This window comes from Oncorhynchus clarkii, chromosome 21, assembly GCF_045791955.1.
Source record: "Oncorhynchus clarkii lewisi isolate Uvic-CL-2024 chromosome 21, UVic_Ocla_1.0, whole genome shotgun sequence".
NCBI lineage: Eukaryota > Metazoa > Chordata > Actinopteri > Salmoniformes > Salmonidae > Oncorhynchus > Oncorhynchus clarkii.
The window spans coordinates 13,370,297-13,385,929 of NC_092167.1; the positions used below are offsets into that span (position 1 = coordinate 13,370,297).

A 15,633-nucleotide genomic window follows, 5' to 3' on the forward strand; every position below is an offset into this window, starting at 1 on the left:
CACTGCGGCTGTACCGGCTTTAAGTTACCGTTTTAACAGTGGCCAAGTAAGCTTCTGTGGCTATTTGATCATATGTAGGCCTATCAGAGTGGTCTACCATAAAAAACTATGGAGAAAATGCATCCCATAACATTTTAACATGGAAATAGCTGTTCTATCATTCAGCCAACAATAGCAGCTAATGTGTGGTGTTCAACATAGGCCTAAATTCCATGAGACTTAAAAATAAAATAAAAACATGTAGGGATTTCCATTAACCTGTTTATCCACTTGTCCTTCAGACAAGGAGGTGACTGAAAATGTTGTGTTTGATACAAAATAAAATGTATTATTATTCCCATACCATTATTACACAGAATAAGACAAATTATACTACCCTCTGCCTTAGCTAATTCAAGCCTGTCTCAAAATACAACACTGCCCCTTTAAGACACCTGACTTGCTTTTCAAAGATGGCTAGAAATGCACACATTATGTGCTCTTGTCGGAAGCAACCACTCCCCCATTGCTGACTAGAAATGTGCTAATAACTCACTTAATAGCCAAGAATATGAACAAATGTACACACCAGGACAAATGCAAAACAAGCATATCTGCACACAATCACTCATGCTGTAAACACAGTCCAGTTAAAAGGGAAAAGCACAGATCCATATATGGCAATGATCTATTTGCATATAGGGATACTGCAGCTCTGATTGGTTATGGCGCACCAGTCTGTGTGTGGAGTATGGGCCTGACTTGTTGATCGTGTTAACTAAAAGGGAAAAAGCAAGTTGACTGAAGTTCAATCTCGTGCTTCTCTGCGCGAGCTGATATTTCTTCTGCACGGCAGTCCCGGGGAGCTGCGCACCTGCGCACGACCGGAGCATAGAGGGAATATTGTCTACAAGCATATCAAATTTCCAGAGTGGGCTCTCTGCTACTTTTAAAGTTCTGAAACATTTTATGAGCACCACCAACACAATGAATGGGAAAATGAATTCAAAGAGAATTCCTTCTGCTGGTGATTTGCTAAAACGTGCAATCCTACATGAGGCTGTGATTGGTTAATGACCTTTTATGACAATCAAAAGGGTCTGTCACAGACAGGGAATTATAACATACTGAGGGGTAAGTATGGGACAGCTGGACAGTAAGCCTGAGAAAGCTCAGAAATCCAGAGACCTTGCTGCAGCATTGCCCCAAACAAAGGGACAGAGACTTTCTCACATTTACATTTGAGTCATTTAGCAGACGTTCTTATCCAGAGCGACTTACAGTAGTGAGTGCAATTTTATTCATACTTTTTCCAAACACATCTTCCACCGAGGATGGAAGGGTTCTACATTACCTGAATGGATCATTTCTTCAAAAGCAGCAGAGAGACCACACTGGAAACTTGCTGTGTTTTAAGAGTATAGTTCCAAGCAATGTCTTAAAATAAACAACATCAAAAAGGATACTTTTGAGATATGAACAGAAGTTTTAATGTTGAATAAATTTTAAAATTTAAAAGAAAAATCAGAATCAAGACATACCCCATATTGTAGAGCACACTGTAAGGAGTATAATGACACCGAGATGTTATCTGTTCCATGTACAGTTCACGGATCGTAGAGTCTTACAGGAGCTATGTTTAGGTCTAAAAAGGGTCTAAAACAGCTACTTTCATCATGATTTTCAAAACAAACTATCTGTGATACCAAACATATTCCTGGACCATGCTGGCGTGAAAATCGGCCTATACTGTTAAAATAACCACGTTTGTTTGGGTTTTCATTGAATTTTACATAAATCACGAAGCTCATCAGCATAATTTCTCAGCAACAAAAGGGTGATAAAATCATGATCCTGCATCTGTAAATAAAATCAATAAACATGTTTTTCATTTTTTTTATGGACAACATACGTTTTTGAAAAGCTGCTCGGCTAGCTCCTTGATATGGTTCATGACTTTGTGAGGACTGCACTCCTCCTGGCGAATACGCTCCACCTGATTGGCGATCAGCTGTCCACAGGAAAAGAAAAACATGAAGTTAGAATGCTTTATCCTTCACATCTTTACCACTGATTGGGAAGGTGTGTGTGTGTGGGGATACTCACGTCATCGAACAGGTCTGTGGGTCTGTAAGGTGGCCCTCTCTCCGATATGAACCCAGCGAACGCCATACCGTCCAAAACCTTCATCAAGAAGTCATCCTCAGTCAGAGCCCTCTGGCCCAGGAACGCAGCCTGGAGGAACACACACACACTCTCATCAAGCCTGAGATTCTTGTTCCACTCTTCCTCTCTAAGTGTTAGACTCAAAACAGACAGTTCGCAGGTCTGTTTAGAGCTAAATGTTTTTCTCCTCCAGGCAGACATTAAAGTGATATATTCCATTGTGTTCATAAAGATCGTAGTTAGTTGCAGGCTTGTATGAACACAATGTAATATATCACCTTAGGAATAAAGTTCAGAGAGATAGAAGGTGATGTGTACCTTATGGAAGCGGATGACTGGTTCAGGGTGGATCCGGATGATGTGCAAACACCAGCGATAGCCATGGAACAGCTGGCCGAACAGCCACAGAAACACCGCCCGGATCTCCTTATCCTGCAACACACAGACAGGGAATTATAACATACTGAGGGGTAAGTATGGGACAGCTGGACAGTAAGCCTGAGAAAGCTCAGAAATCCAGAGACCTTGCTGCAGCATTGCCTCAAACAAAGGGACAGAGACTTTCTCACATTTACATTTGAGTCATTTAGCAGACGTTCTTATCCAGAGCGACTTACAGTACTGAGTGCAATTTTATTCATACTTTTTCCAAACACATCTTCCACCGAGGATGGAAGGGTTCTACATTACCTGAATCTTGAGTGTGGAGGGTTGTGTGGAGGAAGGGGGGAAGGCATGGTCAGCTATCTCCAGCTCTGGGTCCAACACCTACAAACGCAACAAGATGGCAGGAATCACATTACAATAACATGGACAGAAATATAATTTAACAGTCTTCTCATTACATCCGTTCAGTTCATCAATATTATTCAGTACATAAATCCTACAGCAGCTGCTGCTATATTTTGGCTTTCGGACACTGCTTCATCGGGTACCATAAATTACAATATGCGGTCAGAAGCTTTTAAGAAGATGAGAATTCTAGGAAGCCCCTCTCATAAATGAGACATGTGGCTTTAGACTAAGCAGCAAACACCCATTAACTAAATTAGCTGCAGCAGCTCCTATTCACAGTCCTATTTATATTTGGGGATGGTGATGTGAATAAATTCAGCTAATCGCTGAGAGCAGCAGAGTACCTAGATAAGCCCACACCTAACGGTTGCTGCCCAACTATCTCTAGACGCATCACAGCAACAACCTACACCCACCACCCGCCTCCACACACACACTGCACTCCACCAACCCCCACCACCCACACACACACTGCACTCCACCAACCCCCACCACCCACATAACTTTTCCAGATGATTAAACAAATTAATTATCCCTCCAGTTGCAAAAGCTATCGCTTTTCACGCTCGGCAATTATCCTCTCTGTGAAGGTCACTTAGACTCAGGCCTGTTATGTTACGTGAGCCAGCTGGGAGGCGGAGGCTGGGACTGGGGAAATGTGTCCCTCCCTGACAACGTAGGTCAGACCCCATCCAGACTGACCATGGGCCATGGGTCCTGGGGCTGGCGCCGCACAGACTGACAGTGCAGACAGACAAATGCAGGGTGAAATGGACCCCACGATCACACACACTCACAATGTGCTTCATTGGTTATGGAAGGAAGCATGTGTGCATACATGTCACATGAACGCAAAGTGTTTTATTGACTCAGGACACAGAGGACTAGCACTTCCAGTGAAATTCTCCCTGCATTATCGGGCTCTGGTCTCATTCCAGCCATGCAGGGTCACCGGGCCAGCACTACAAGTCTCTATGGCCCACACAGGTTAGTACAGAGGGAGACAGGGGGAAGAAAGGAGGAAAGAACAGAGGGAAGAGGGAGAGGCCTGTATATTGTATTGTAGAATGGTCAGGTCCCATCAGAGGACCGGTTGTTCTGAGATGGAACAATTTTACAGTCCCTATTACTTACCAGAGCAGGTATTAGCTGGTACCTAGCTCTTTCTACTGTGTTGTTCATCAAACACCAATAAATGTTTAAACATGGTAATGACGGACAATGGAAAAGTATACCGGTTTAGGAGCAGGTCCTTTTCACTGTACCTCTGACCGAGAGGACACAATAACAGCCTAACCCAGTCTCATTCTCTCTTACCCTCCCTCCCTCCCTCCCTCTTCTCCTGTTCAGTCTAGCCGTAACATATTGGCTAGTAACCGTGCAGATTGAGTATGGCTCATGTTTCATGCCCTCCAGCCAATAGAGATCATAGAGACCGGCCTGATATAAACCCCATTGGTCTCAGACAGACAGCCTTGGAGAGTTACAAAAGCATAAACACTGTATACTGTCACATAAGATATAATTCACCACGGACATGTGTCAGAAAACAACCCAAATTGGAATTCATTTAAAACAGTTAAGAAATGTGCCAAAAAACGAATGAAGTACGCATTTTGAGAAGTCCCAAGCAATGTCTGTTTGGCAATATTCTGAGCAATCTACGCCAAGTCCATATCAAATGTTCCTTCATATTAAAACATACAACTTGACTCTTATCCTGATAAAGAAATGAGGGGAGGAAGACAATTACATCTAGGGAATAATATGTTCCCAAATATTTCTCATGTGGGACAGCATGTCAGATTCTATAATTCATCTTCTCCCTCTGGTCTAACTCTGATAACACAAACACACACTGTTTGGGCTGTGGGAATCAATGCCAATGTCATACAGGCAAACAAAAAACTCCTCTTTTGGCTGCAGAATCATTTCATTCATTGAAAATGGGAAGATACATTTCATAATTCTTTATCGGACTACTGTGTATTACAGTAAACTCTGCACATTACAGTAAACTCAGCACGTGGTAACTCACACCAATTGTGAAACTAAAAACGGACATATCCTCATGAACAGTTCAAGACTGTATTGTTTTTATAGATGTGACTCATGGGTAATTTCAATATTGTAAAATATGATATTGTTTTATAGGGGTGTGTAATGGTAGTGCCGATCTCTTACAATTAGAATTTAAGATTGTGATCAAAGTAATTTCCCACAAACATATGATTGCATACAATATCAACGAGAATTATTCAATAAATAAATTCTGCCACCATTTGTTTGTTGTAGCTATTGATGGGAAAGCTATGGCATGGCTCGCCTCTACTCCACATAGGAACAAATGCTTAAGACAGCCGGCAGATACCAACGATAGGCAGGACCAGTCAGGAAATCAGATTTGTTTTACATAACATGGATCTTATCTGAACAAGAGGAATTTCCAGATTGTGCTGGCAGTGAGAAGCTCGATTGCAATAAGGAACTTGATCTTATTTAGAAAAGGAGTTGGTTCAGAAGTAGTAAATCAACATCTCAATGTGATGCTGTGCTTAAACCACTATAGCTGTACATGGTTCAGGGTAATACATAGTGGGAGTCCCTGTGTTGGGTTAACGTGCTGTACTGGTATTGGTGACTGATGTAGCTGTATGAAGTGAAGGTGTAGAAGTCTGAAGGGTGTTGCGGTGGGGTGTGAGTGTTGTCGTCATGGTAGTTACCATGGAGAGGGCGGTCTGGGTCTGCTGCAAGAGGGGGTCGGGGAGCAGGGAGATGTGGACACACTCCGGGATGGTCACTGTGCCTCCGTCCAGGTCAGCAATGATCACGTCCAACTGTAGAACAACACACACGGACGGCCCAGTCAGTACGATATCTTTGATTGATCTTGTAAGAGATCACTGTACTGTAAACTGTACATGAGGCTAAGTGTGCTGATTGATAACAGTAGTGACTGACAGAGCCGGACACAAACGCTTGTCAACAGCTGTTCATTACAGAACTTTACCTACTGCAGCAGTGAAATGTACATTTACCGGGAACATTTTAAGGGGTGAGAAGCGATAACCTCTCACCCCTTACACTCCATGATCAAATCGATCTACCAGAGCCATGTGACTGTATCGTATACTATATTATACAGACAGGCGGTCTGTTGTTAAAGTCATTACATAACAAAGCATGGCGAGGGACCACGTAGTTTGACGCACCCTAACCTAGACCTCAGAAACATGACACTATAATGGCTGTCTTTTCATAGTCCTAGTCCCAATCTGAAATGTATTTAGTGCCTAGCCCACTACTGCTATTTTACCTGCCTTCATTCTAAAAATGTACCTGGTTTTTATTGAATATCCTTTTGTATTATTTTTTCCTCAGAGCTTTGAGATAACTAATGAAAAGCAATATACAAAATAAATGTATTATTAGTATTATTCATCTTAACCATTAGTTTGTTCTTAATAACAAAGGAAACACTTTCAAAGTCATCCAACATTCCACTGAATATAGAATGAAGATATTTAATTTACGTGTCAGGTATATTGCGAATGTGCCTTGGCATTGGTTACAAAGACAGTTGTGTTAGTACTGCGAGATATTTAAGCTAAAAGAGGTTTCAGATTGGCTAAAACACAGCAGGTCTGGGTTGTTGAGTGAGATTAATTATAGATAAGGAAGGAAGGCCAGAGAACTGACAAACACATATCTAGTAATCAAGATAGTACTACATGCTGTCAAAGTATGGGGGGGGGCAACACAGAATGAAGACAGTCTTTACTGGCAGATAGGCTTTACAAAAGCATACACTGACGGAATATATAAACATCACATAGAAAATAAATCAAAAGAAGTATTGTAGATTGGAACATACGGTCATGCTACCCACCAGTTCCTGGGTCTCGGAACGGAAGAAAGAATTGACCCCGATGATGAAAGGCGTGGGCGTGCTCAGCACCTCCAGGAGTTTTCCCGGCAGGATGGGGACGTATGTAAAACTGACGGGAGGGAAAACAAGAGGACAACAGATTTACAAGCAATCAGATTAGGAGATGATATGATAAGTGTGAGGAAATCATAAAATTCCCCAAACAGACCAATATCTTATTAATCAAATCCCTGTAAATTCCCTATATAAAAAGACATCTATGACCCTATTTTACAATGAAAAACACATACAGTCGTGCGTGTGCGCACGCACACACACACACGCAGGCACGCTAACACGCACCTGTATTTGAGGGGGAACATGATGGCCAGTAGTGCTCTGCAGGCGTCTGTTAGTCTCTGGTAGCTGCTGGACAGGAACAGGATTTTGTGTTCCGTCAGAGCAGCACAGAACAGATACAGGACGTTCACTATACCTGAGAGCAACAACATAACAGAAGTACAGTATTCACTTCACCTGCAGGGAAAGACCGACTGCGTGGATTGTAAAGATCAAATGTATCTTCGAACAAATTATCAAACATGCAGGCATAAAGACTGATATATACACACATACAATACCCCAATATGACCAAGCAAAAACAGGTTGTTCAAATGTTTTGATAATTTATACCAAATAAAAAACTGAAATACCTTATTTACACAAGAATTCACACCCTTTGCTATGAGACTCAAAATTGAGCTCAGGCGCATCTTGTTTCCATTGATCATCCTTGAGAGGTTTCTACAACTTGGTGATGGTCACTGACAGAGCTCCAGAGTTCCTCTGTGGAGATGGGAGAACCTTCCAGAAGGACAACCATCTCTGTAGCACCTCACCAATAAGGCCTTTATAGTAGACTGGCCAGACATAAGCCACTCCTCAGGAAAAACGGCACATGACAGCCCGCTTAGAGTTTGCAAAAAGGCACCTAAAGAACTCTGACCATGAGAAACAAGATTCTCTGGTCTGATGAAACCAAGATTGAACTCTTTGGCCTCAATGGCAAGCGTCACGTCTGCAGGAAACCTGGCACCATCCCTTCGGTGAAGCATGGGTGGCAGCATCATGTTTTTCAGCGGCAGGGACTGGGAGACAAGTCAGGATAGAGGCAAAGATGAACGGAGCAAAGTACAGAGAGATCCTTGATGAAAACCTGCTCCAGAGCGCTCAGGATCTCAGACTGGGGCAAAGGTCAACCTTCCAACAGGACAACGACCCTAAGGAGACAGCAAAGACATCGCAGGAGTGGCTTCGGGACAAGTCTCTGAATGTCCTTGAGTGGCCCAGCCAGAGCCCGGACGAACATCTCAGGAGAGACGTGAAAATAGCTGTGCAGTGACACTCCCCATCCAACCGGACAGAGCTTGAGAGGATCTACAGAGAAGAATGGGAGAAACTCCCCAAATACAGGTGTGCCAAGCTTGTAGTGTCATTCCCAAGAAGACTTGAGGCTGTAATCGCTGCCAAAGGTGCTTCAACAAAGTGCTAAGTAAAAGGGTCTGAATACTTATGTAAATGTGGTATTTCAGTTTTTTATTTTTATACATGTGCAAAAATTTATATTTTTGGGCCAAAATTTCTGAAAAGCTGTTTTTGTTGTGTCATTATGGGGTATTGTGTGTAGATTGATGAGGGGGAAAAATGATTAAATACATTTTTGAATGAGGCTGTAATGTATGTATATATAATTTGGGGTCACTTAGAAATGTCCTTGTTTTTGAAAGAAAAGCACATTTTTTGTCCATTAAAATAACATCAAATTGATCAGCTGTAAAGGACTATTGTAGCTGGAACTGTCAACAGTGAAGAGGCGACTGCAGGATGCTGGCAGAGCTCCTCTGTCCAGGGTAGCCTAGTGGTTAGAGCGTTGGACTAGTAACCGGAAGGTTTCAAGTTCAAACCCCCGAGCTGACAAGGTACAAATCTGTCATTCTGCCCCTGAACAGGCAGTTAACCCACTGTTCCTAGGCCGTCATTGAAAATAAGACTTTGTTCTTAACTGACTTGCCTAGTTAAATAAAGGTAAAATAAATGAAAAATGTGCACATCTTAATCTTTTATTTTTATTAGCCAGTCTGAGATATGGCTTTTTCTTTGCAACTCTGCCGAGAAGGCCAGCATCACAAAGTCGCCTCTTCACTGCATTGAGACTGGTGTTTTGCGGGTACTATTTAATGAAGCTGCCAGTTGAGGACTTGTGAGGTGTCTGTTTCTAAAACAAGACACGAATGTACTTGTCCTCTAACTCAGTTATGCATCGGGGCCTCCCACTCTTTCTATTCTGGTTAGAGACCGTTTGAGCTGTTCTGTGAAGGGAGTGGTACACAGCGCTGTGCGAGATCTTCAGTTTCTTGGTCATTTCTCACATGGAATAGCGTTCATTTCAATAGCCTTAATTTCTCAGAACAAGAATAGACTGACAAGTTTCAGAAGAAATTATTTGGTTTCCTGACATTTTGAGCCTGTAATCGAACCCACAAACGCTGATGCTCCAGATACTCAACTAGTCTAAAGGCCAGTTTTATTGCTTCTTTAAATCAGCACCACAGTTTTCAGCTGTGATAACATAATTGCAAAAGGGTTTTCTAATGATCAATTAGCCTTATAAAATGATAAACTTGAATTAGCTAACACAACGTGCCATTGGAACACAGGAGTGATGGTTGCTGATAATGGGCCTTTTTTATTTTTTATCTGCCGTTTCTAGCTACAATAGTCATTTACAACATTAACAATGCCTACACTGTATTTCTGATCAATTTGATGTTATTTTAATAGCCAAAAAAAAAGTGTTTTTCTTTCAAAAACAAGGACATTTCTAAGTGACCCCAAACTTTTCAACGGTAGTATAGAGATATGCACACACACTTTTGCCTTGTCCCCTAACTCATATCAAATATAGGCCTGTGATTTGCGTTCATTAAGAAATTCAACAATTGGGGAAGGTCTTCTCTCAAAGGAACATTGGACTTTTATTGGTCCATATCACTGATCATAAAGTGCCCAATCGGTCCAGGGCTGAATAAACTGCATCGTGATTTGCCGTACCAAGCTGTCTAAAGAGATGGGCTACGCTGCTGCCGCTGACAGGGAGGGAGTCGTTGATAGGAGTCTGGATGACCTGTCGATCGCCCGCACCCAATGTTATAGTCCTCTAGAGAGACAAAGAGAGAAAGAGGGACGCATGGAAAAAGAGAACAGATCATGTGAACGCCCTTTCTTGGGAAAAAAAAGGGATCAGCAACAATCAGCACAATCACAGAGGTATCGAGGAGAGGAGAAATCAGATGGGGAGAATCACAGGGGTTTAGCAGGTACATTAGAACTCCACAGTAACCAGCCATTCACAGCTGAACATGAGAGAACTGACCTATGCTGAACTGAGAAACCAAGCTCGTACCAAGCTCTCCTGGGCCTTACCACAGACTCAATCAGCCCACTATATTTAATGAGCCTTTATGGGAGTCAAATATCAATGACATGCCAGATTGTCCATACAGAAAGATTTCCATTGTGTTTTGAGTATGGAAAGGGCAGAGTTCATACGTTTGAAGGATTTCAGGGGGTCTTACCATTTGAAATGTCTTATTGGTTTAGTGTCTTATTCGTTTAGTGTTACGGGATAGCTCTTACGGCCATGTGACGCAGAAGGAAAGTGAAAGACAATGATTTTTGTTGTTGATTGTAACATTCATGAAACATCTGATCTTAACCATGTAAACTTCACATTGCAGCACATACATTACATTTATAGCTCAAGAGAGTTGTAGTAGTTGGTGTAAGATATAAATTGCCATAATTTGTAAGTGTGATCTTTATGTTGCATGAAATTTCAATGACTTTTGGATTTTTAAGTATTTGCAAGACCGAAAAAGCCTGTTGGCCGACATGAATTAAGGCATAATTTGCACAGCATGATTAGCACAGTGAGTCTTGCCTGCAAATGAAGACAGATTGCAAAAAGTTGCATACAGGACAGGTAGCACAAGGTCAAAGAAGGCATCCAATACATCACAAAGAAACACAACCACAGCAGCCTCGAGGACAGACATCACATAGTAATACAACAGAACATACAGAAACAACTGGAACTACCTACAGAGGCTGTATACCACAGTTGACAAGTAGGAATGCAAATTATTTTTAGTACAGAAATTCTTCGAAAATACAGCCGTTTAAAATAAACTCCAGAAGCAGGAATCTACTGCAGCCAAATCTTCATCTCAAAGTACATAAAATACAGGGACCAGGTATATCTGTGTATAGCTTAGAAGGAAAGGTTGGCATTAGCTCATGCTCTCAACAGCAGCACTGAGAACACATTTCACAGTCACTCGTCTGGTCAACAACAAATTAGATATCGTTGAATTTTTCCAGGCTACCAATAACAGATTGTAAAAGGATCAGCCATCGGGTAACAGATTGAGCCTTAAAGTGATTTGATTGCAGACCTCTCAAGGTAAAACCATTTTGACTGGCAGAGGAGGAGAGGAGGATGGGCTGAGAGAGGTATGTGAGTTACAAAGACATAGGAGAATCCCGACAGAATTGGGGAAAGCTAGGAGCTGATTGGTTGAAAGGAGAATAAAGTAGTCAGGCGGCGTACCAAGCTCTCCTCTCTCTCCTCCTGGCCCGGCTACACAAGTCCAGCACACACACACACACACACACAAACGAGAGAGAGAGAGAAATACACCATAGGAGAACACACAAATTAGAGACAACAGGATCCAAACAAAAACATGGCAAAACAATGACAAAACATTAACATTACAAATATATTCAGACGGTAACAGCGTGGCATTATGACATGAGTGCGCAGCAAAATGAACATAAGGCACAGAGTCAAACCAGCTATCAACTTAGGGGAAATAAAATGGAAGCATCCACAGCTACATACAGTGGAAGTCAGAAGTTTTCATACACTTAGGTTGGAGTCATTAAAACTCGTTTTTCAACCACTCCACAAATTTCTTGATAATAAACTATCGTTTTGACAAGTCGCTTAGGACATCTACTTTGTGCATGACACAAGTAATTTTTCCAACAATTGTTTACAGACAGATTATTTCACTGTATCACAATTCCAGTGGGTCAGAAGTTTACATACACTAAGTTGACTGTGCCTTTAAACAGCTTGGAAAATTCCAGAAAATAATGTCATGGCTTTAGAAGCTTCTGATAGGCTAATTGACATTATTTGAGTCAATTGGAGGTGTACCTGTGGATGTATTTCAATGCCTACCTTCAAACTCAGTGCCTCTTTGCTTGATATCATGGGAAAATCAAAAAACATTGTAGACCTCCACAAGTCTGATTCATCCTTGGGACCAATTTCCAAAAGCCTGAAGGTGCTACGTTCATCTGTACAAACAATAGTACGCAAGTATAAACACCATGGGACCATGGCAGCCATCATACCGCTCAGGAAGGAGACGCGTTCTGTCTCCTAGAGATGAACGTACTTTGGTGTGAAAAGTGTAAATCAATCCCAGAACAACAGCAAAGGACCTTGTGAAGATGCTGGAGGAAACAGGTACAAAAATATCTATATCCACAGTAAAAACAAGTCCTATATCGACATAACCTGAAAGGCCGCTAAGGAAGGAAGAAGCCACTGCTCCAAAACTGCCATAAAAAGCCAAACTACAGTTTCCAACTGCACATGGGGACAAAGATCAACCTTTTTGGAGAAATGTATTTTGGTCTGATGAAACGAAAATAGAATGGTTTGGCCATAATGACCATCGTTATGTTTGGAGGAAAAATGGGGAGGCTTGCAAGCCGAAGAACACCATCCCAACCATGAAGCACGCAGGTGGAAGCATCATGTTGTGGGTGTGCTTTGCTGCAGAAGGGACTGGTGCACTTCACAAAATAGATGGTATCATGAGGCAGGAAAGATGTTGCTTCGAAATATCCACATAATTTAAAGACATCCGTCAGGAAGTTAAAATGTGGTCGCAAATGGGTTTTCCAACTGAACAATGACCCCAAGCATACTTCCAAAGTTGTGGCAAAATAGCTTAAGGACAACAAAATCAAGGTATTGGAGTGGCCATCACAAAGCCCTGACCTCAATCCTATAGAAAATTTGTGGGCAGAACTGAAAAAGCGTGTGCGAGCAAGGAGGCCTACAAACCTGACTCAGTTACACCAGCTCTGTCAGGAGGAATGGGCCAAAATTGTGGGAAGCTTGTGGAAGGCTACCCAAAACGTTTGACCCAAGGTAAACAATTTAAAGGCAACGCTACCAAATACTAATCGAGTGTATGTAAACTTCAGACCCACTGGGAATGTGATGAAAGTAATAAAAGCTGAAATAAATCACTCTACTATTATTCTGACATTTCACTTATTTAAAATAAAGTGGTGATCCTAACTGACCTAAAACAGGGATTTTTTACTAGGATTAAATGTCAGGAATTGTGAAAAACTGAGTTTAAATGTATTTGGCTAAGGTGTATGTAAACCTCCGACTTCAACTGTACATCCAACATGTGAATTAGTCAGACGATGTGTTCATGACCATGGGATGAAATAACTGAGGACTGAAATGTTAAACTTGTGTAACATTGACCATTTTCAGTAAAGTTAATTTAAAAAGGGAAATTTGCTTAGTTAATGTTTTACAGTTAATATTTCAGGAAATTAAGTTATTGATGGAGCTTGGCCCATTGACAGAACGTCCTTGGGCTGGTTCATGGGAAGACATTGTGGAGACTAGACAGACAGTCATTTACAATTATCTATTCAATCCCTCATACAGACGGGCAGACGTGCGCACACACAAACGTTCAGGCAGGTTCCATATCAGACTCCTATATATTCCAGTGTACAGTATTGGGGCTAAAGGTTGCTACTCTGTATGTCAGGAGTGCGTATCTGACAGTTGAGATGATTGCCAGTTCCAGTAGTAAAGTGGATATGTTGCAATGCATGTTGGGGTGACAGTGGTTGATGTGGCATGACTGGGGAGAGTCCTAGCAAGTCCAGACCTGAGTCTAATAAAAAGGCATGTGTGATTAGAAGTTACTGCTATTACACCGTAACAAACACCTACCATAGCTTTTCATGTACTGTTATAAACTCAACAAAAAAAGGAACGTCCTCTCACTGTCAACTGAGTTTATATTCAGCAAACTTAACATGTGTAAATATTTGTATGAACATAAGATTCAACAACAGACATAAACTGAACAAGTTCCATAGACATGTGACTAACAGAAATTGAATAATGTGTCCCAAACAAAGGGGGAGGCCACCAGCTGCATTAAGTACTGCAGTGCATCTCCTCCTCACAGACTGCACCAGATTTGCGAGTTCTTGCTGTGAGATGTTACCCCACACTTCCACCAAGGCACCTGCAAGTTCCCAGACATTTCTGGGGGGGAATGGCCCAAGCCCTCACCCTCCGATCCAACAGGTCCCAGACATGCTCAATGGGATTGAGATCCGGGCTCTTCGCTGGCCATGGCAGAACACTGACATTCCTGTCTTGCAGGAAATCACACACAGAACGAGCAGTATGGCTGGTGGCATTGTCATGTTGGAGGGTCATGTCAAGATGAGCCTGCAGGAAGGGTACCACATGAGGGGGGAAGATGTCGTCATTGTAACGCACAGAGTTGAGATTGCCTGCAATGACAATGAGCTCAGTCCGATGATGCTGTGACACACCGCCCCAGACCATGATGGACCCTCCACATTGATCCCGCTCCAGAGTACAGGCATCGGTGTAACGCTCATTCCTTCAACAATAAATGTGAATCCGACCATCACCCCTGGTGAGACAAAACCGTGACTCGTCAGTTAAGAGCACATTTTGCCAGTCCTGTCTGGTACAGCGACAGTGGGTTTGTGCCCATAGGCAATGTTGTTGCCGGTGATGTCTGGTGAGGACCTGCCTTACAACATGCCAACAAGCTATCAGTACAGCCTCTCTCATCTTATTGCGGACAGTCTGAGCACTGAAGGAGTGATTGTGCGTTCCTGGTGTAACTGGGGTAGTTGTTGTTGCCATCCTGTACCTGTCCCGCAGGTGTGATGTTCGGATGTACCGATCCTGTGCAGGTGTTGTTACACGTGGTCTGCCACTACAAGGACTATCAGCTGTCCGTCCTGTCTCCCTGTAGCGCTGTCTTAGGCGTCTCACAGTACGGACATTGCAATTTATTGATCTGCAGTCCTCATGCCTCCTTGCAGCATGCCTAACGCAAGTTCACGCAGATGAGCAGGGGCAGCTTTCTTTTGGTGTTTTTCAGAGTCAGTAGAAAGGCCTCTTTAGTGTCCTAAGTTTTCATAACTGTGACCTTAATTGCCTACCATCTGTAAGATGTTAGTGTCTTAACGACCTTTCCACAGGTGCATGTTCATTAATTGTTTATGGTTCATTGAACAAGCATGGGAAACAGTGTTTAAACCCTTTACAATGAAGATCTGTGAAGCTATTTTGATTTTTACAAATTATTTTTGAAAGACAGGGTCCTGAAAAAGGGACGTTTCTTTTTTGCTGAGATTATTACAAAAAACACTCTGTACTATACTATCCAATGCATGAAGGTCTCTGAGTGTGTGTAAGTCAAGTGTATGTTTGTTTTTGTTTGCAAGATCTGCGCGTGTCTGTGTTAATGCTGTTTAGTCCTCTCTCTCATTCAGACCACAGCACTGCCTGCTATGAGGCCATCTGGTGCCCCATATGGTCACCCTCAGATAACCCATGTGTGTTCCTCATCAAGTGAAAAGTCTACACACTTTATAGC

At 42.2% G+C, this 15,633-nt stretch overlaps 1 protein-coding gene across 18 annotated transcripts in view; it reads right to left on the minus strand.

Annotated features, from left to right (window-relative positions):
• LOC139378591 (myotubularin-related protein 5-like) overlaps nt 1-15,633 on the minus strand; it is a 76,276-nt gene that overhangs the window by 24,815 nt on the left and 35,828 nt on the right. For 7 of the 18 annotated variants that reach the window (XM_071120892.1, XM_071120889.1, XM_071120891.1 and 4 more), the window contains 9 exons: nt 11,478-11,507; nt 9,920-10,025; nt 7,172-7,304; nt 6,815-6,938; nt 5,664-5,777; nt 2,836-2,913; nt 2,464-2,577; nt 2,086-2,214; nt 1,892-1,990 (listed from right to left, as the gene is read on the minus strand). In XM_071120892.1, coding sequence (XP_070976993.1) covers nt 1,892-1,990; nt 2,086-2,214; nt 2,464-2,577; nt 2,836-2,913; nt 5,664-5,777; nt 6,815-6,938; nt 7,172-7,304; nt 9,920-10,025; nt 11,478-11,507 — 927 coding nt within the window. The remainder of the gene's footprint in view (nt 1-1,891; nt 1,991-2,085; nt 2,215-2,463; nt 2,578-2,835; nt 2,914-5,663; nt 5,778-6,814; nt 6,939-7,171; nt 7,305-9,919; nt 10,026-11,477; nt 11,508-15,633) is intronic. The other 11 variants (XM_071120901.1, XM_071120894.1, XM_071120899.1 and 8 more) reach the window with 3 other exon arrangements.